A 22,309-nucleotide genomic window follows, 5' to 3' on the forward strand; every position below is an offset into this window, starting at 1 on the left:
CGAGTCACGGATTCCCGTTCCCCATTCCCGAGTTTCCGAACTCTAAAGTTCCCCCCGTTCCCTACTCTCTCCGCAGAACGGGACTACTCCAGCCTGTGCGAGAGGCAGCCGATTGGACGACTCCTCTTCCGGCAGTTCTGCGACACGCGGCCGGAGCTGAAGCGCTGCATCGAGTTCCAGGATGCTGTGGTGAGATCATTTCCTGTGACCTCACTTCCTGTTCAGGGGGGTAGGAGGAGGGAAGCCCTGTCAGTGATGGGGGGGGATCTGGTTTTGGCGGCCATCTTGTTTCACACATAAATCATACAATACAAGATACTGGGGTTTATTCACAGCCTCGTCTAAACGTTTTCTCCTCTGTGACGAATGAAGTGTTAATAAAAAAACATGAATCCCGTCGAACCTTTCTCCCGCATTTGCGTAAACTACAACCCACTGTCAGGTTTGTGCTGTTTTTTCACTGTTTGGCCTGGGAGAGATTCCTCCCTCTCCTGTAGAGAGGGCTGGGTCACTGAAAAAAACGCCTTCCGCATCATTGCTTTGTCTGGGAGGCTGTTTGGAGACTGTGCTGTGAGTGTAATGACCATTGCTTTGTCTGGGAGGCTGTTTGGAGACTATGCTGTGAGTGTTATGACCATTGCTTTGTCTGGGAGGCTGTTTGGAGACTGTGCTGTGAGTGTAATGACCATTGCTTTGTCTGGGAGGCTGTTTGGAGACTGTGCTGTGAGTGTAATGACCATTGCTTTGTCTGGGAGGCTGTTTGGAGACTGTGCTGTGAGTGTAATGACCATTGCTTTGTCTGGGAGGCTGTTTGGAGACTGTGCTGTGAGTGTAATGACCATTGCTTTGTCTGGGAGGCTGTTTGGAGACTGTGCTGTGAGTGTTATGACCATTGCTTTGTCTGGGAGGCTGTTTGGAGACTGTGCTGTGAGTGTAATGACGTGGCGTGGGTTTAGTAAGCGGGGCCAGTCCCACCCGGGCCATTAAAGCCACGTCGTTATTTTAAGTTATTATTTCGGAATTCGGTTTCCAGCCGTTTATCAGTCTCCTGCTCTTTTCCACGTGTCTTTCCGTGTTTTTCCTGGCGGGAACGACGTTCCCAGGGCGTCCTCGGCTCACGGCGTGCCGCGTTTCCCTGACGTTGTCGGCGGCGGCGTGTTTGATCCTAACGGAGACGCCGTTCTGCCTGTCACGCCTGTCACGCCTGTCCCGCTCCCCCCCGCTGGCCTCCCTGTGCGCCTGAGTCACGCGGCACGTCCACGCCAAAACCAGACCCCCCCCGTCCCTCTGCTCCAGCGCGAGGGGGCGCGGCGGTGCCCGTCGTGGCGTCGAGGCGGCGAACGTTCTCATCAAACTACGTTTGCAGCGGAACCGTTACTGTTGAACGATTGTAAACGAACATTAAACGGACGGCATTTATATTGCCATTTTAACCGAAGCGCTTTGCAATTTTTTTACGCTTTTTTATTTAGTTCCCCACCAACGCGTTTTAATACAAATGGCCAAACAGTGTCGGCTAGCTGATTAGCTGCTTACCTTTGGGATGTAAAAAAAAAAAAAAAAGTAGGAACAAATATTACAGTGATTCAAGTGTATTATAACCGCCAAATTATTGTCAACTTCCGTTCTCTCGGTGACTTCCCTGTCGGCATCCATTACTGCTCGCCGCAAACTGTTTGCTAACATTAGCTAATGTTTGTTGGGAACAGAAAAAAGTTTTGGTGAACTAAAGCTAACATTGCCTAACGTTTGCCGTGGTGAACGCGTCTCTGGCCTGTATGTCCTCCAGCACCCTCTGCACGAGCCCAGACTCCCTCAAATGTACCCTCACAAATGAACAGTGAGCAGGGAATGCTGGGTGTTTTCATCGGACACGAACGCTAACGTCGCGGTCTCCTGTCTCCCGCAGGCTGCGTACGAGCTGGCTCCAGACGAGAAGAGGAGAGCCTGCGGACTGAGCCTTTTAGACACGTACTTTAATAACGGGGTAAGTGTCCTGTCCCTCTGGCCTCCGGTCCTCTCTAATGAAAGGCCTTTTTCTTCTTCTTCTCCAGTTTCTAACTGCCTCGAGGCAGCCTCATGCCTGCCCTCAACAGCATTGTGGTCTAGGTCGCAGCTGTCAAATGAATAGTTACACTGACAGAAAGATAATGGAGATCTGCGAGGTCAGATTGTTAGTATTTATTTGGCTTGGGCCTGGTGCCATAGGCGATAAGCCTTTAACCCTTTGAGGTGTGAGGAAAGGAATGTTCTTGATGCTGATGTCACAATCACTACTGGGAGTGGAAAGGGATGGAGTTCTAGAACACTGACTTTTGTGGGGGAAAAAAACAAAACAATTCTGACAGAAAGCTGACATTTCAAAGGGTTAAAGATTGTCTTCACGGGGTGTTGAAGGTTGGACGTGTCGCAGTGCTGGAAACTGTCTAGTCTGTAGATAAAGGGCGAGTCTAGATGGGCTGAATGGGCTGTTCTCATTATTATCTGCTCTTATGTTTGCTTGCTTTTCTCTCTCTCACTCTCTCTCCCTCTCTATCTCTTTCTCTCTGTCTCTCTCTCCCTCTCTCTCTTTGTCTCTCTCTCTACCTCTACTTCTCTCCCTCTCTCTCTCTCTCTCTCTCTCTCTCTCTCTCTGTCTCTGACTCTCTCTGCCTATCTCCCTCTCTCTGTCTTTCTGCCTCTCTCTACCTCTCTCCCTCTCTCCCTCTCTGTCTCTCTCTCTGTCTCTCTGTCTCTCTCTCTCCCCCTCTGTCTCTCTGCCTCTCTCTCTCCCTCTCTCCCTCTCTCTCTGTCTCTCTCTCTCCCCCCTCCCTCTCTCCCTCTCGCTGGTTCTGTAGTCGGCAGCCCATCTACCAGACATACCTCAGGAAGTGGTGAGCGAATGCAGGGAGAGGCTGGAGCAGAGTCCCTGCAAGGAGCTCTTCAAGGAGTGCACCAGGTGAGCCACCTGTCCGTCAAACCCGGAGGGGCGGGGCCTCAGCGATCCCACAGCAGGAGTGTGCCCACGCTCAGGGCTCGTGAGGATTTCAGCCAATCAAATCACAGATGGAAAACACAGGATTTCTGCACCTGGGGGGGGAAAGGTCTGGGACACAGCCATATTGGGAGAGAGGTGTTGGGTACATCAGTCAGGGGGTGCAGACTTTTCATTTTTTATTTAAGCTTCGTGAATGCAGGGCAGGTTGACTAGGCGCACGTGCTCATTTATAGCAACACCCTGTTAATTCCATCCCCAGTAGCCAAACCTGCATGTCTTTGGACTGTGGGAGGAAACCAGAGTACCCAGAGGAAACCCAGGCAGACACGGGGAGAACATGCAAACTCCACACAGAGAGGCCCCCGGACTGGATTTGAACCCGCAATTCCTGATGTGTGTGGCGACAGCGCTATCCAGTGCACCGCTGTCGTGACTTGTGTGTCTGTAGGAGCAGTGCATCATGGTCATTGGAGTAATTATTAACTCCTCATTTATGGTCGCCTTACGGTTCCCTCTCTACGGGCACCTGGCGGTCGAGCTGCACGTTCACGCCTGTTTTCCGTTCTGGTTCCTCAGTGGTGGAATGACTTGCCTACCACTGTCAGGACAGCAGAATCCCTCCCCCTATTTCGACGCAAACTAAAAACACACCTTTTCAAACTGTACCTTAGTCCTACCTCCTGATTCCCCCCCCCCCTTTCAATATCCCTATCCCTCTTGTCTAACCCAAAAAAAAAAAAAAAATTGCACTTATGATGACTGTATATTTAGAACAGCACTTAATGTGTATTTTACTAGTTATAGATGTGATGCTTTAACTTGTGGAAGAACCTATGCACTTGTAAGTCACTTTGGATTAAAAGCGTCTGCCAAATGACTAAAATGTAAAATGTCTTTTAAAAACTACAGCTAAAATTTGCACAAAACAAGCTCAGAGAGAAAAAACATCACCGAATTATGAATTAATTCAATTCAATTAAATTATTAAACCGGCTTCGAGCAATTCATTGTTTAAACAGCGAAATGTTGGTTAATCACTCCCGCTGTGTAGAGGTCAGAGTCAGCGCTGGAGAGGCAGAGGGGCGGAGCTCCACCGCGGGTACTCGCTGTTCTTCTCCTGCGCTGAGGAATGCCCCCGGAATGCCTCCGGAACGCCGGAGAGGGGAAACGGGAACGCCGTTATCCTGTTCCTCCCTCTGGAATGAAACATGCCGGTCAGGCTTCACTACGGACCACACCTGCCTCCGTTTCCCCCACGGAGGGCAGCTAGCACACGCTGTGTCGCAATACGTCGCTCAGTGATGTCATGCGGTCATCTGCGTAGTTGTGACATAACACACTCATTTGCTGATGAAAACGTTTGTTAAATGAAGGCAGGAGAGTTTCTTAAAAGATTCCTAGAATGGAATAGAGTATTTTATTTTAGATATTAGATATTATTTATTTTTAAAGGGATCTGAAAAGTGCCGTTGTGGTCTCGGCTGGACACACCCGCAGCCTATAGAGGGAGGCGTTGGCGGGATTAGAGCCCCTGTAGAGGGAAGCGTTGGCGGGATTAGAGCCCTTGTAAAGGGAAGCATTGGCGGGATTAGAGCCCCTGTAGAGGGAAGCGTTGGCGGGATTAGAACCCTTGTAGAGGGAAGCGTTGGCGGGATTAGAGCCCCTTTAGAGGGAAGCGCTGGCGGGATTAGAGCCCCTGTAGAGGGAAGCGTTGGCGGGATTAGAGCCCCTGTAGAGGGAAGCGTTGGCGGGATTAGAGCCCTTGTAGAGGGAAGCGTTGGCGGGATTAGAGCCCTTGTTCTGTAATAGTAAACGGGGCCTTTCTACCGCATACAGAGGCATTTCTTAAGGGCCGGCATTAGCTCAGGTCGTCTGGAAAGTCGAAGGGTTGCCGGTTCGATCCCCCACCCTCGGTGTGTCGAAACGTCCCTGAGCAAGACACTTAACCCCCAATAAATCCTGATGAGCTGGTCTGTGCATGCATAGTTGCCGTTGGTGTGTGAGTCGTGTGAGTGTGTGTGAGTGTGTGTGTGAGTGTATGCGTCGTGTGAGTGTGTGTGAGTGTGTGTGTGAATGTGTGAATGAGAGGCATCGACTGCGCTATATAAATGCAGTCCATTTGTAGCACAATATTTTCCTGAATTGTTGAGTTTGTTTCCCCTCTGATCCTATTAGGGCTGCGCCGAGGTTAAATATGCGGTTGTAGTGGTGTTGTATTAGCGTTGTTGTATTAGTAGTGTTGTATTAGTGTTGTTGTATTAGAAGTGTTGTATTTGCCTGAGGTGTGTTGTCACAGCTCACACTGTTGACTGACACAGCCGTGGCTGATAAGGAAAAGGGTCGAGCAAATAGCAGACCTTTTAAGTCCTGGTGGAAAAACAGGCGTGTGCAAATATGAGTTTGATATTAAAGATGTACTGGGATCAGCACAGGACGTTTTATTATATTCTATTTGGATTAAATGGACCGCACTGGCTTAAGTAAATGCACACTGGCACATTGAGGCAGAACGCTGATATTTGCTTTGCCAGCCACTGTCAAACACTCTTTTTTTTGTGACATGTCTGCGTTTGAGAAGCAAGCAGGATGTCCTGGGATCGCTTTCAGTGAGCATTTGTGTACCGACTCTGGTCTCTCACACACACACACACACACACACACACACACACACACACACACACACTTACACATACACACACACACACACACACACACAGACACACACAGACACAGACACACACACCTCACACACACACACACACACTTACACTTACACATACACACACACACACACACACACACACACACACACCTCACACACACACACACACACAGACACTCGCACATACACACACACACACACACACACACACACACGTGCGTGCTTCCTCATGCACCAGCTCTCTCAAACTCTGTACACAGAAGGAGTTCTGACCCCCACACCCTGGCCCTTCTTACGTTACATGTATGTATGTAAACAATAACCACACTAATCAGGGGCCAATCCCTCCTGGAGCAATGTGGGGTTAAGGGCCTTTCTCAAGGGCCCGACAGCTGCACTGTTCTTATTGTGGCCACAGTGGCTTGAACCTCCAACCTTCCAGGTCCCAGTCAAGCACCTTAGCCACTGGGCTACAGGCACCGCAGCCACTAGGATGTAGGCAAGGTCAATCAAGCACAGAAAAGTATTTGAATCACATGAAAACTGAAAGCACTCACATGTGGCAGCAGGGCGTCATGCTTATGTAAAAGATGGAGGGGGTTTAAAGTGAAAGAGCGTCCCGTAAAGAACTGAAAAGGGTTTCTCTGTGGAGACAGGCCTGTTCTGTAACGGGGAGTGAGGACCATGTTCATGTTTGTGGTCTCCAGCACTTCAGGATTGTTATATCTCTTGACACCTTTATCCCAATTTCCTGGGTCATTCATCAGCTGGGAAGAGAGAGCTTTGTGCACCGACATCCCTTCCCCCGTGTCTCTGCTCTGCGTCTAATGCCAGCCTTGGAGAAGCACTGTTTACTGCTTTTACCCGGAGCTTCATTCCAGCGCTGCAAGTGCAGCCCGCGTGTCGTATAGCGGCCATGTTCCAGCCACTGGGCCAGCCATGTCATTTCCTGCAGTGTTTATGGTGCTTCTGCACTGACAGCAGTGCCTGAAAGATCCCTATCAGCCTCCAGTCTTGGGCCAGGCAGTCATACATGCACACAGGTGGGTCCCAGTTCTCCGACTGACACCAGAATCCGTTTTTTTTTTTTTTTCTCACCCGAAGCCAGGCAGTTGAACAGCCTCGGCAAGGTAAATTAATGCTAAATAATAACTTTTAGATTCCCAAACCATGCTCATCCCTGCTGACAGGGCCAGTTAATATCTGCTGGGATTCTAACCTGGTTTAAGATGTGTTTTTTTGTTTTTAGACACTTCTAGCTGGTCATAGCTGATCTGCTGCTGGTCAGAGCTGGTAGAGTAAGCTGATGGCTAAACTGGTGAACTAGCTAACTGTAGAGGATGCTTAGCTGGTGAACAGCTGGTCAACTAGCCAAAACCAGCTAGAACTGTCAAAGTCACAGCTTCCACCGGCTTGACCCGCTCCGGCTGGTTTAAGCTGCAATTTTCAGCGGGGCTGTTAAAACGTCACTTTGCCACCAGTTAATATTCTCTCTTTAATATTTGCCGTGGGATCACATTGTTTGTGCCCCTTTTGTTTGCGCTTTTCAGTGTTCCTCCCTGGAAGGTTAAGGCTTAAAATATCCCGACTGGAAAAGCAATGACCTGCGAGGAGAAGCGAAGGGAAGTGTTGAGGCTCCGGCCTGCTCCATTGTGCTGCCTGCGGGGAGCTCCAGAGCAGCATTCCCTCACAAACCTGCCATCAGCCGGCCCTCTGTGCTGCTGCTAATGCTGCCAACATACAGGCAATTATTTAGCGGTAACACTTTATTCGAAGGTTTCTACATAAGAGCTATATAACTCCGTCATAAGCACTACATAAGCTCTTATGTAGGAGCCTTCAAATGAAGTGTTACCTATTTTGCTTACTTGGTTTCGTATTACTTACCTATTCCTACAATTCCCATGATGCAGTGCTGAGGAATAAAGATGCGCTTATATGGCCATCTCTCCCTCTCCTCCGCTCTCCCACTCACTCGCTCTCACGTCATCTCTCCCCCTCCCTCTCTCCCCCATCTCTACCTCCTTCACACAGTATCCCTCGCTCTCCATCTTTCTCTTGCTCTCTCCCACTCACTCGTTCTCATAGTTTCACTCTCCTCCTCCCCTTTATACTCCCACTCTCTCCTCTCCATTCTCCATCACTCTGTCTCCTTCTCTCTCTCTCATCTCTCTGTTTCTCTTTCCCTCTCCCTCCCTCCTTCCTTTCCCTCTCCCACTCACTCATTCTCATTGTTTCACTCTTCTCCCTCCCACTCCTTCATACTCTCTCTCTGTCACTCTCTCTCCTCTCGTCTCTCTCACTCCCTCTCCTTGTGTGTCTGTCTCTCTCTCCCTCTCTCTGTCTCTCTCTCTCCCTCCCTCTTTCTCTCCATTGCTGTGTTTGAGTCATCCTCTCAGTCAGGTGTCTCACTCTGTTTGGTCTGTTTATTTTTTCCCTGTATTCCAGAGCTGGGAATGCAATGGGAACGGACTGGGAGTGCAGTGGGAATAGGATTGGATTGCAGTGAGAATAGGATGGGATTGCAGTCGGAATAGTATGGGATTATAGCAGGAATAGGATGGGATTATAGCAGGAATAGGATGGGATTATAGCAGGAATAGGATGGGATTGCAGTGGGAATAGGATGAGATTGCAGTGGGAATAGGATGGCATTGCAGTGGGAATAGGATGGCATTGCAGTGGGAATAGGATGGCATTGCAGTGGGAATAGGATGGCATTGCAGTGTGAATAGGATGGCATTGCAGTGGGAACAGGCAGCTCTGTGTGCAAGGGGTAGGGTCGGGGCCTGAGCCATTACGACGGTTCACCACAAATTGCCGCGTTTCTCCCGCTAAACCCTGCGCTGTGGCCACAGCTGCTGGTCACAGATCCAACATCCACGTTCCCCATTCTCCACAGGGAGGGAGCAACATTCCCCTACAGCGGGGCCACACTGTATCCTGTCTTTGTTTCCGACACACACACACACACACACACACACAAACGCACAGAAACACACACATACGCTCACACAAACACACAGAAACACACACAGGAATGCACACACACACAGAATTGCCTACACACACACACAGACGGAAACACAGACACACACACACATGCATACACTCACACAAATGCACAGAAACACACACAGGAATGCACACACACACAGAATTGCATACACACAGATGGAAACACACACACACACACTCACACACACCGCACGTCAGCTCCTCTGAAACGGTTTAGCTCTTTCATAGCTCTGGATTATTCATGCATTCATGGAATATTTAAACAGGCCGTGAGTGATCCTGCAGATGGTCTGGCGGTCCAGGCTTGGCTGAGGGTGAGCTGGTGAACCACTTCCAGCTCGCCTGCTTTTACACAGAAACACACACACACACACACACACACACACACACTTACACACACTTACACACACACTTACACACACTTACACACACACACACACACACACACACACACTTACACACACACACACACACACACACACACACACACACACTTACACACACACACACACACACACACACACACACTTACACATGCACATGCACACACACACACACACACACACACACACACACACACATACACACACACACACACACACACTTACACACACATACACACACACTTCCAGCTCGCCTGCTTTTACACAGAAACACACACATACTTACACACACACACACACACACACATACACACACACTTACACACGCACATGCACACACATGCACACCACACATACACACACACACACACACACACACACACACACACTTACACACACATACACACACACTTACACACGCACATGCACACACACACACACACACACACACACACTTACACACACATACACACACACTTACACACGCGCACGCACACACACATACACGCACACACACATACACACACACACATGTACATACACACACACACACACACACACACACACTTACACACACATACACACACTTACACATGCACATGCACACACACACGCACATGCACACACACACACACACACACACACACCACACATACACACACACACACATACACACATACTTACACACACACACACACACACACACACACACACACACACACACACTTACACACAAATACACACACACTTACACACGCGCACGCACACGCACATACACGCACACACACACGCACATGCACACACACACACACACACTTACACACACATACACACACACTTACACACGCGCACGCACACACACACGCACATGCACACACACACCACACACACCACACACACACACACACACACACACACACACACACATACACGCACACACACACACACACACCACACATACACACACACACTTACACACACATACACACACACTTACACACGCACATGCACACACACACGCACATGCACACACACACCACACATACACACACACACATGCAGATGCACACGCACTCATACACACACACTTACACACGCACACGCACACACACATACACGCACACACACTCACACACACACACATACTCACATATACATACACACACACTTACACACACACACACACACGCACGCATACACACACATACACACACCACACATACACACACACACATGTACGTACACACACACATACACACTCACACATTACATTACATTACATTATTGGCATTTGGCAGACGCTCTTATCCAGAGCGACGTACAGTTGATTAGACCAAGCAGGAGACAATCCTCCCCTGGAGCAATGCAAGGTTAAGGGCCTTGCTCAAGGGCCCATACGTACATACATACACACACACACACTCACACACACACACACACACACATTGTGTTCCACGTGTCAGCGGCTCATTTTGGTCTCTTATGGATTTTTTATGGATTTCCCATAAATATGATCTGCTCATGAATGTGTCCCGCTGTGTGTTTAACACGTGAAGCGCTGACACTCCAGCAGAGGGGTCACTCCTCTCCTCATCCCTCACGCAGTGTGGGATGAGTCACAAAGCACTACAGAGTCAACTGCTGAAACACACAATCGGATTAAAGTATTTATGGATTTTTTCTGGAATGGCAGTTCTGTTTCCACACTCCAGGATGACAGGGATTTCCTCTTAACTCATGACACAATTTATGATTTCGTCATTTAGCAGACGCTTTTAGCCAAAGCGCGTTACAATAGATGTGACAGTGGGGCATCTGTAGCCTGGTGGCTAAGGTGCGTGACTGGGACCCAGAAGGTTGGTGGTTAAGGCCGAGGGTAGATCATTACAGCTGTTGGGCCCTTGAGCGAGGCCCCGAACCCCACACTGCTACAGGGGGGATTGGCCCCTGCTTTGTCTCATAAACTGTACGTCCCTTTGTATTAATTTAATATAATGTGATTTGAAAAATGAGAGTTTTTAATACAGTTCAGTACTGCAGCTCATGACAAATAACTTGAGGTGAATTTTCCTGCTGGGAAAAATTCCAGGATGTTCCCGATGTAGCAGGCTGTGCTTGTGACTGGGAATTTGGATGAGGGATGCGGGAACGTGCTCCAGTCTTCCGTCCGTCGCAGGGCACGGGAAGCCCACATTCCCGACCGGTTCTGCCCACCTGACGGTTTCACGCTGACACACGGGGTTCAAGCCTGCCCCACCCAAAAACGATCAACCTGCAGGAATGCCTATAATTTCTATTGAACCAGGGTGGAACTACTATATCCTCGTTTGCACTGAAGTCCGTTCTGGCAGGGAGCGTGAGGGATCACACAGGCTGGGGATGGTGAGGTGGCCAGATGTTAAGAGGCGAGAATGATCTGAAGAGCTGGGTTTTCCTCTCGGGGGGGTTGTGGTTAGTGTGTATATGCAGGCTAACTCCTGTGAGATCACAGCTGGTCTGTGCTCTGTGCAGAGTCTGCCGTTAGATAAGGGTGGGGGGAGTGTGAGAGAGTGAGAGAGTGTGTGCACTTTGTGTCTGCACTTTGTTGTACGTCGCTCTGGATAAGAGCGTCTGCCAAATGCCATTAATGTATTGTAATGTAATGTAATGTGTGGGGGGTTGGGTGTGTGAGAGAGTGTGTGTGTGTGAGAGAGAGAGTGTGTGAGTGTGTGTGTGTATGAGTGTGTGTGTGTGTGTGTGTATGAGTGTGTGTATGAGTGTATGTGTGAGTGTGTGTGTGAGAGAGAGTGTGTGAGTGTGTATGAGTGTGTGTGTGTGTGTGTGTGTGTGAGTGTGTGAGAGTCTGTGTGTGTGTATGAGTGTGTGTGTGAGAGTGTGTGTGAGTGTATGAGTGTGTGTGTGTGTGAGTGTGTGAGAGTCTGTGTGAATGTATGTGTGTGTGAGTGCGTGAGTCTGTGTGTGTGTGTGTGTGTGAGAGTCTGTGTGTGTGTATGAGTGTGTGTGAGTGTGTGTGTATGAGTGTGTGTGTGTATGTGAGTGTGTGTGTGAGAGTGTGTGAGAGTCTGTGTGTGTGTGTGTGTGTGTGTGTGAGTATGTGTGAGTGTGTGTGTGTGGGGGGGGGGGTTGAGTGTGTGTGAGTGTATGAGTGTGTGTGTGTGTGTGTGTGTGTGTGTGAGTGTGTGTGTGTGAGAGTGTGTGAGTGTGTGAGAGTGAGAGTGTGTGTGTGTGTGTGTATGAGTGTGTGTGTGAGAGTGTGTGTGAGTGTGAGAGTGTGTGTGAGTGTGTGAGAGTCTGTGTGTGTGTATGAGTGTGTGTGTGTGTGTGGGGGGGGTTGAGTGTGTGTGAGTGTGTAGTGGGGGTTGTGAGGGAAGTGTGGGTGTGGAGGCAGTAAGCGTTTCCTGTGTCGCTTCGAGGCTGGGCCCTGCCCATCGAGACACCTCGCCCCCGACTTCCTCCCCCAAATTCTGTCTCAGATTATTCTCTTACGGGAAAAGTCATGCCTGCCGTAACCTTCTGAGACACTTTGCAAGTGTGTTGGATGACAAAAACGTTTTGTAGCACTGTAAATGATATTCTCAAATATATATGTTTTTAATGTTCATTGAATGTGTTCTCTCTTATGTTAAGAGAAACACGGTGTAGAGTTGGGGAAGCCACAGTGTGATGTCCTTGTTGAGGATGCAGGGAGGTTAAATGCCACCATGTTAAAGGCTTCCAGAGAGGTTTAATGGTGTAGGAGCTTTTAACATTGTGTGCATCATCATCTCCTGAATCCTCTGCATAACCCACCCACACAGGTGGAATTTATTTTCAATATATTTGTACATATTTATCATATTTTTGTAAATATTCTTTACACTAAAGGAATTTTGACCCAGACTCCTGAACATGGTGTTTCTTTTGCTTTTTCATCATTTCATGTTTTTGAGTTTCTACTGCTGTTGCCTCTTCCTTTTGGCTGGAAATGTTCTACCTCCTGGGGTTTAAGTGGTCTCGGTTCCTCCTGCTGGTGGTTACGTGGGTGAGATGAGTCAGGTGCGCGTCTTCGGGACTGAAAAGGGGCTTCAGAGTGCTGTGGTCTGGCCTGAGCACCACGGTGCCCTTCCCTTCAGGTCACCCAGGGACCGGAAGCCTGGAGGCCTCTTTCTGGAGCCGGTCTCCCAGCCAGAAGCAGACAGTCTGCTGGTGTTGTGGGCTTATTGAAGTGTTAGAGCCATTCATTCCACGTGGCATGGCTTTCTTGAGTTCAGCTCTTGGCATTAATAATTACAGTTATTTAGCTGATACTTTTATCCAAAGCGACTTACAGTTGATTAGCCCCCCTGGAGAAATGTGGGGGGTTAAGAACCTTGCTCAAGGGCCTGCTGCACAGATCTTATTGGGCCTCCATTTGGGCTGCACTGGGGCGTTAACCAAAAACCCTCCTGGTCCCAGTCATGTACATGGAGATCTATAGGGTCTGCTGGTTTTTGTTGTTTCTCTGCACTTAATTAATCGATTAGAGTAGTTGATTACACACTTAACTCACGTCACCTGGTTACCTGGGTCTCAACACACTGCTGATTTTAAGGTGAAAACAAAAACCTCTTCAGGAGCAGGTTTTGAGACCACTGGCCTAAATATAGATTTCTGTGGGGGGTTTTTTTGCAGGTTTTGAATTTTGAGGAATTGGGGAGTAATATTAGTCTCTTCTGTTGTGACTGAAGGAGGGGTTACGGCAGATTGGGAAGTGAAACCACTTTGCATCGCAGATAAACTTGAATTGCTGACCAGTTTGCGTCATAACATAATAATTTCCCCTTTTGCGCACTATGACCAGACCTCCATATTCCCTCCCCTGTCGTTCAGTGAAAAGTCTTCTGTCTTTCTTTCTTCCAGGATCGTTCGGGAATACCTGAGTGGAGCGCCATTCTCCTGCTATCAGGAAACCATGTACTTCTCCCGCTTCCTGCAGTGGAAGTGGCTGGAGAGGTGAGTTCGCAAGTTGGGAATTTAAAAAAAATACAGGTCTAAATAAAATGCACAATCCACTCATTCATAACAAAATAATTAGCCAAGAATGTGCAAAAAAAAGGCAATTGCATCACACTTTACAATAAGGTTTGTGAATTGTCATTGTTGGTATTAGTCACGCATTATTGATGTACTCTTCATTTGTTAATGCATTTGTTAACTACTAACTAACGGTATTAGTTACATGAATATTTATAGATTAGCAAACCATAGATAAACTTCTTATAATCAGTTAACCATTCGTTGACCATTCTGTGAGAACCTTAATGTTCTCCCACTCTGTCTTCCAGGCAACCTGTAACCAAAAATACCTTCAGACACTACAGAGTTCTGGGAAAAGGTGGATTTGGGGAGGTAGGTGCCCTGTGTGCTCCTATATCTGTTGATATAACCATATTTTACCTGTTTTTGAAGATGGGCTTTCTTGGAGTGACTGATTGAGGTACACCTGTTCCCATTAGACTGTATAGATTCACGGTTTCCCTGATTGTTCACTGCAGTTATATAGAAGACTTTTCTAGACACTCAAAAGCACCTTACAGTGATGAGGGGGACCCACCGGGGTGATGCACGGCAGCCATTTTGTTCCGAACACTGGAGAGGTGGACAAGGAGAGAACAATGTTTTAGCCAATGTTTTAGCCAACTCAATCAGAGATGCCCCCCCCACCTCTCTCCCCCACCTCTCTCTCTCCCCCACCTCTCTCTCTCTCCCCCACCTCTCTCTCCCCCACCTCTCTCTCTCCCCCACCTCTCTCTCTCCCCCACCTCTCTCTCTCTCCCCACCTCTCTCTCCCCCCACCTCTCTCTCCCCCCCACCTCTCTCTCCCCCCCACCTCTCTCCCCCCCAGGTGTGTGCGTGTCAGGTGCGGGCCACGGGTAAGATGTACGCCTGTAAAAAGCTGGAAAAGAAGCGAGTGAAGAAGAGAAAAGGTGAAGCGATGGCGTTAAACGAGAAACGCATTTTAGAAAAAGTTAACAGTAGTTTTGTAGTAAGTACCATCTTTTTTTACCCTTTTGTTGTTTTTGTCTGTTTTGCCTGTGGAGATGCTGCTGTCCGGCTGCTTTCTTTCACTGAGAAGATGCTTTTCACTGGGCTGCCTTTCGGGTTCTGTCAGAAACACCTGACAGTCTTCAGGCTGTCGCGGGGGCTGTCGTCATGGGAAACGGACACGCGCGTTACTGTCCAAGGAAGCTTGCACAAAGCATTTCTGTTTTTATGCTCGGTTTTTTCAAAATAAATATGCTAAATATGAAATTTCACCCCTAATTGAATTTTCTCCAAAAATCCCCTCAGGTCGAACGGAACGCTCTTTTCACACAGGGTCTTAATGTCTGTTTTTGGCCCGTGCGAGACAAGAAAATTGGCAGCCGTGTTTACTTGGTGTTCCTGGAACAGACGTGTTGGTGGATGTTTGCGTTCGCGTGGTAATTGCCGTGTGTGAAAGGCTGTTTTTATTCCCCCCCGCCGTCGACTGGCAGCAGGGCGCCCCGCACACCTGCAGTCTGCCAATCACACGCTGCCGTTAAAATGGCCTCTTCAGCGCCAACATGTGGAATAAGTATGGATAAATGGAGCGGCCCATCTCCTCAGTCTCACGGACGGTTTATAGTCCCGCCGGAGTGTCGCTCCGTTGGAATCGCACGAATGTTCAGTTGTCGCCCAGCGTGGTCTGTGGTCGTTGACCTTAGCAAAAACGTATAAACGCACTCCAGACGCCCAGACTAGAACCCAGCCGTGGCTGGGGCCACCAACATCCCCTGCACATTGTGGGTCGCAGCGACGCTCTGTCCCTGGACGCGAAACTGGCCGTTACCCGCCTGGGCCTGTCCTCCTGTCCGCTTCCTCCTGCTCACTCCTCGCACTTCACCTGAAGCAGCGCACAAACCTGCGCTGTCGTCATTTAAACTTCCACCCGTGTGGACCCCGTGTGCTGTATGTGCTGTAGACTTTCGCCAGCGCAGTCACCGGCTACGAGGGCTTGCAGCGACCGCTGCCGGTTCGAGCGATCGCACTTATGCGCTCCTTCACGCGTTGGCGAACCGCTCCGTTGCCTAGCAACCGTGAACCAATTGCACCAAATAAAAAAAGAAAAAAGAAAAAAAGAAGTCAAGTAGTGTACTCTACTGTACTCAAAACCAGCACAGCCCCCCTGCGTGGCTGTCATTGTTTGGCTGGCTGTCGGTGGAGTGTTTCACGCCAATCACAGGGGAGCTAACAGGCACCAAACATTGCATGTTATTTAGCTGACGCTTCTATCCAAAGCGACTTACAGTTGATTAGACTAGGCAGGGGACAATCCCCCCTGGAGTAATGTGGGGCTAAGGGCCTTGCTTGAGGGCCCAACAGCTGCGCAGATATTATTGTGGGTACGCCAGGGCTTGAACCACCAACCTTGTGGGTCCCAGTTGTGTACGTTGACCACTACGATACAGGCTACCCAGCCGAACATGAGATGAGGCTCTCTGTCATCTCCTTCAGGAAGGCTTTGAAATATCGTCTCGCTTGCACCTCTACTCTATAACATAATGAATATTTCTGGAAGTGTAGTGTCTTAGCAGTCTAGATTCTAAGGGAGTATCTAGTCTCCACAGATGCCCCTGTGTGTGTGTGTGTGAGGTGCAGCAGGAGGTGTGTGTGTGAGGTGCAGCAGGAGGTGTGTGTGAGGTGCAGCAGGAGGTGTGTGTGTGAGGTGCAGCAGGAGGTGTGTGTGAGGTGCAGCAGGAGGTGTATGTGTGAGGTACAGCAGGAGGTGTGTGTGTGAGGTGCAGCAGGAGGTGTGTGTGTGAGGTGCAGCAGGAGGTGTGTGTGTGAGGTGCAGCAGGAGGTGTGTGTGTGAGGTGCAGCAGGAGGTGTGTGTGAGGTGCAGCTGGAGGTGTGTGTGTGAGGTGCAGCAGGAGGTGTGTGTGTGAGGTGCAGCTGGAGGTGTGTGTGTGAGGTGCAGCAGGAGGTGTGTGTGTGAGGTGCAGCCGGAGGTGTGTATTAGGTGTGTATTAACCACTAATCATGCGTGAGTTGTCCCTAATATCCTAACGTCACTAACTCACGTGTTCTGCAGGTTGCATTTCTCTTCCAACCACATAGGGGGCGCCACCTCAATTCTCTGCCTTTCCCCGTCTCTCCGCAGGTTAATTTAGCCTATGCCTATGAGACCAAGGACGCCCTTTGTCTAGTTTTAACGATAATGAACGGAGGGGATTTGAAGTTCCACATTTACAACATGGGAAACTCGGGCTTCGACGAGCAGCGCGCCGTTTTCTACGCGGCGGAGATCTGCTGCGGCCTGGAGGACCTGCATCGGGAGAGGATTGTGTACAGGTACGCCGTCCCCTCTCTGTCCACCAGGGCGCTGTGCTGGGGCTCCTCTCTGTCCACCAGGACGCTGCGCTGGGGCCCCTCCCTGTCCACCAGGGCGCTGCGCTGGGGCCCCTCTCTGTCCACCAGGGGGCTGCGCTGGGGCCCCTCCCTGTCCACCAGGGCGCTGCGCTGGGGCCCCTCTCTGTCCACCAGGGGGCTGCGCTGGGGCTCCTCTCTGTCCACCAGGACGCTGCGCTGGGGCCCCTCCCTGTCCACCAGGGGGCTGCGCTGGGGCCCCTCTCTGTCCACCAGGGCGCTGCGCTGGGGCCCCTCTCTGTCCACCAGGGGGCTGCACTGGGGCTCCTCTCTGTCCACCAGGGGGCTGCGCTGGGGCTCCTCTCTGTCCACCAGGGGGCTGCGCTGGGGCCCCTCTCTGTCCACCAGGGGGCGCTGCGCTGGGGCCCCTCTCTGTCCACCAGGGGGCGCTGCGCTGGGGCCCCTCTCTGTCCACCAGGGGGCGCTGCGCTGGGGCTCCAAGGCTGCAGTCCGGTCCGTTCAGTCTGCAGCTCTCTCAAATTTACAAAGTGAAGTTTTCAAGGCCAGAAGATTTCACGGATTGGACTCATATTCTGTTGGGCGGCCATCTTGTCTGCATTGCACCAGCCTTTTGGTGCCTGCCGCTCATTGGAGCAGACCGTTGGAGGTTTAATGGTATCCATGTTTTTGCAAATCACAAATCACAATCAGAAATATAGATTTGTCGGGGTGTCATGAGAGCATCTTTTTGGCCAAATGGCCACAGAATTTAAAAAAAACATATCACACCACAAAATCTCTCGATTGATTTTCTCACCGTTACTCACTCGCCCACATGCTAACCCTGAGGCTTAAAACATCGGCCTTTCCATGGTTCACAGTGTAGCTTCTGTGCTAAGATGCATTTTTCACGCTTACCTCTCATACAGCGAGCTGCAGAGCCCCTAAACACTCCCTCAGGAAGCTGTTGTTTGTTGTCACTTCCTGTCTCTGAAAAAACCCAGAAAGTTAAATGACATTTATTAATTTTTTTATTTTCATTATTATTTCAGGGACCTGAAACCTGAAAATATCCTTCTGGATGACCGTGGTAAGTCACACTGAATATCATAAATACACCAGCACGCTTTGTGACACGTAATGCGGATTTAGACCTGGATTGTGTTACGTTGTAATTCCACCGATTAAGCACAGATTTAATTTGCTTTAAGCTTTGAATACCTTTTTAAGATGGAAATGGATTATTTGCTGTTGAAAGGGGCTGTGATTTAGTCTGTGGGTTTGTCCAACCGCTAATCACAGCTAATCATCACAGTAGCTCTGACACCATGAGTGTTTCTGAACCCAGAGACCACAGTCCTGTGACCCTCTCTTTCCTCTCTCTTCTCTCCTCTCCCCTCCCCCCTCCTCTTCTCTCCTCTCCCCTCCCCCCTCCTCTCCTCTCCTCTCCTCTCTCCTCTCCTCTCCTCTCTCTTCTCCTCTCTCTCCTCTCCTCTCCTCTCCCCTCTCTTTCCTCTCTCTTCTCTCCTCTCCCCTCCCCCCTCCTCTCCTCTCCTCTCCTCTCCCCTCTCCTCTCCTCTCCCCTCCCCTCCCCTCTCCTCTCCTCTCCTCTCCCCCAAGGACACATCCGAATCTCTGACCTGGGGCTGGCAGTGCAGATCCCGGAGGGGGAGACGATTCGAGGGAGAGTGGGCACGGTGGGGTACATGGGTGAGTCCCACGCCAGCATTAGGGGGGGTAATGGGCCTCACACTGCAGTGTGAGGCAGTGTGTGGAATGGGTTATACTGACGTTAGCATTCGCCAGTGTGTGGAATGGGTTATACTGACGTTAGCATTAGCCAGTGTGTGAAATAGACAAGTAGAACTTTAGCATTAGCCAGTGTGTGGAAATAAACAACTGGAACTTTAGCATTAGCCAGTGTGTGGAATTAACAAATACAACTTTTGGATTAGTAATTGTGTAGGGTAATTCTCAGTTTAGCGTTAGCCTGTGTACAGAATGGGTTAGGCCTATTCTCACTTTAGCATTATCCAGTATGAGAATAAAGAATGGGTTATTCTTATTTTAGCATTAGCGTAGCCAGTGGCCACAACATACAAACTGCTGTATGACAACAATAGGTGAAAACCAGGTGACGCATCTAATCCGGGGCGAGGCCCTTGTATGTTTTGTGCAGTGCGATGGTAGTTTAGGCTGCAGGTTAAACTCGATGCCCAGCAGGCCCTGAATTCCTCAACGGCTTCAGGCCTGGAAACAGCTGCATTGTTAGTGACTGACTGCAATTAGAGCAGTCACAAACAGAGTCCTCCAGGGCTTCTTCTTATTCTGTGCTTTTATATCCGTGTTCAGCAGCACGATGTGAGAAGTGCCGTTTGAATCCCATTACCCGCAGCACTGCCACCTAGCTGACACATTCCTCAACAGCATCTCCTGTTCGCGTCCAATCACGCGTAATCTAAGAACATTCAGTAGATAGATGTATTTGGTTTATTTATTTGACCTTTAATCAGATAGGTGACAGACAACTCCAAAGGAAAGCCAGCTTTGTGTGAAACTTTGAGTGGCACACCAGGGTTCACACCTCTACTCAACTCTACGCTACAAACAAATGCTATGATATCTGACCACAGCAGATGAGGTGCTCAGGCTTAAATAACACCAGCAGCAGCCTCTGCAGTACAGAGGCTCTGACACTATGCTGTGCTGCTGGTTATGCTTTGTCCGGGGAAACAGCGCCACCTAATGGTCCCAGCAACATGTCGTCCTGCAGCAACTTTCCCAGGAAGTGAGCCTTAAGACCATAAGCTTTCCCAGCACAGTAGAGGATATGTTCATTACAGTACGCTTTTATCCAAAGGGTCTTACATTTGATTAGACTAAGCAGGCCACAATCCTCCCTGGAGCGATGTGCGGTTAAGGGCCTTGCTCAGGAGCCCAACAGCTGCACTGATCTTACTGTGGCTACACTGGGACTCGAACCGCCAACCATCCAGGTCCCAGTCAAGCATCTTAGCCGCTAGGCTATAGGCTGGCCCCCCTGTTCGTGCATCGTTAAGATGTGAGCTCTTGCAACGGTGATGTGATCAGCATTAGAATGTTCTTGACTGAACGTTCCAGTGCTGCTGATGTCACAGTTGCCGCTCGGTGGAGCTCTAGCCCGCTGACTCTGGACCGTTGCCGCAGCTCCGGAGGTGATCCAGAACGAGAGCTACTCCTTCAGCCTGGACTGGTGGGGCCTGGGCTGCCTGGTGTTCGAGATGATCCAGGGCCAGTCGCCCTTCCGCCGGCGCAAGGAGCGCGTCAAGCGCGAGGAGGTGGACCGCCGCGTGCGCGAGGACCAGGAGGAGTACTCCGACAAGTTCTCCGAGGAGGCCAAGGCCATCTGCCGCCTGGTGAGCCCCTCCTTCACCAGTCATCTCCAGACAGATTTCCCGTGTTCACATCCTCTATCCATGTCTTTTTTTGTGAGCGAATTTGTATTATCCATTTCATTTCGTACAGGGTAGATTGGTGCATTCCCTGACGAGAATTTTGTGTTGAATTGAGTTCTGATCTTCCTTTACCTGACGCCCCATGTCTCACGCCCACCCCCAGTCCTACCCGCTACCCCCTACCTCACCCGGGCGAGGTGCTGACTGACGGAGAGCGTTCATGAAAAGAGAACGATAGTCGCACACTGTACTAGGCGTCCCAGTAGTTAGTTACAAGAAGACAACTGTGCATCCTGAAGAAAACACTGTTGAAAAAATGTTTTTTTGTTTTACTTTGGAGCACATCAGAGTGTATGACTTTTATCTTTCTCTTTTTATGAATTGACTGAATGGAAATGTAGTTCTCCCCCCCATCCTGGTGCCTTCTCCTCTCCCCTGAGTTTGCCATCTCTCTCTCTCTGCCTCACTCGCTCTCGCTCTCCCTCTCTGTCTCTCTGTCTTTTGCTCTCTCTCCCTCTCTCTCTCTCTTACGATAAGAAAATAGAGACCAGTCTCGACCGCACGTCATTTGGGTCCAGGTTTCGGGCCAAGAATAACAGTAACCTTCAGCGCCTGGCTCCCCGTGTGGAAACTCTTTCTCACTTTGCTGCGTAGGGCTTTGTGTCACTGCCCTCAGACTTTCCCATGTCCTGCTTTGTACAGAAGCCTGGAGTGGTCGAGATGGATCGCCCCGTTGGGATGGATAGCTCCGTTTTGTTTTTTTTCTAACCACATTGTGTCATTAGCCCACTATCCCCTGTGCATCCCAAACCCCTCCCCCTCGCCCTCCCTCCCTCCACATTGGCTACTATACTCTTCAGGAGCCAATCAGACAACAGTGTGCGTCTCACAGTAACTTCATTTGATGTCATTCTGAGAACGCAAGTCAGGACCTGTGTATTTTCACGCCAACGCTTTTTCCATCCACTTCCTGGAAAACAATTTGAAGTTAGATTTTTACCTCATCGTGTACCAGTGGGCGTGTAAATTTTACGTTCCCCTCCAATCAACATTCATGCAGTGGCACACATCTTCATTTAACCTCAGTCAAATCGACACCCCGCCCTTTAAAAATCACCCCCAAAAGATGTGTATCACCTGCGTTTGCTTCATATAGTGGAAGCTAGTGCTTCTTTCACTCGGTTTCAGCTGGAATGTAATTATCTCAGGGGTTTGAGTTTGGTGTGATAACAGCAATGGTACAGCATGAGAGCAAAATGAAGGGGTGATAGAGGAGAGGGAGAGCAGAATGAAGGGGTGATAGAGGAGAGGGAGAGCAGAATGAAGGGGTGATAGAGGAGAGGGAGAGCAGAATGAAGGGGTGATAGTGGAGAGGGAGAGCAGAATGAAGGGGTGATAGAGGAGAGGGAGAGCAGAATGAAGGGGTGATAGAGGAGAGAGAGAGCAGAATGAAGGGGTGATAGAGGAGAGGGAGAGCAGAATGAAGGGG

The 22,309-nt window shown here is 49.7% G+C and overlaps 1 protein-coding gene across 3 annotated transcripts in view; it reads left to right on the forward strand.

The window, feature by feature from the left end:
* Positions 1–22,309, forward strand: part of LOC133134858 (G protein-coupled receptor kinase 4-like) — a 64,343-nt gene that overhangs the window by 34,167 nt on the left and 7,867 nt on the right. For all 3 annotated transcript variants that reach the window (XM_061251367.1, XM_061251365.1, XM_061251366.1), the window contains exons 3-12: positions 77–189; positions 1,910–1,987; positions 2,838–2,938; positions 13,919–14,011; positions 14,344–14,407; positions 14,904–15,044; positions 17,181–17,371; positions 18,439–18,476; positions 19,007–19,096; positions 20,573–20,781. In XM_061251367.1, the coding sequence (XP_061107351.1) occupies positions 77–189; positions 1,910–1,987; positions 2,838–2,938; positions 13,919–14,011; positions 14,344–14,407; positions 14,904–15,044; positions 17,181–17,371; positions 18,439–18,476; positions 19,007–19,096; positions 20,573–20,781 (1,118 nt within the window). The remainder of the gene's footprint in view (positions 1–76; positions 190–1,909; positions 1,988–2,837; positions 2,939–13,918; positions 14,012–14,343; positions 14,408–14,903; positions 15,045–17,180; positions 17,372–18,438; positions 18,477–19,006; positions 19,097–20,572; positions 20,782–22,309) is intronic.

The sequence above is a fragment of the Conger conger genome, chromosome 8 (assembly GCF_963514075.1).
Source record: "Conger conger chromosome 8, fConCon1.1, whole genome shotgun sequence".
Lineage (NCBI taxonomy): Eukaryota > Metazoa > Chordata > Actinopteri > Anguilliformes > Congridae > Conger > Conger conger.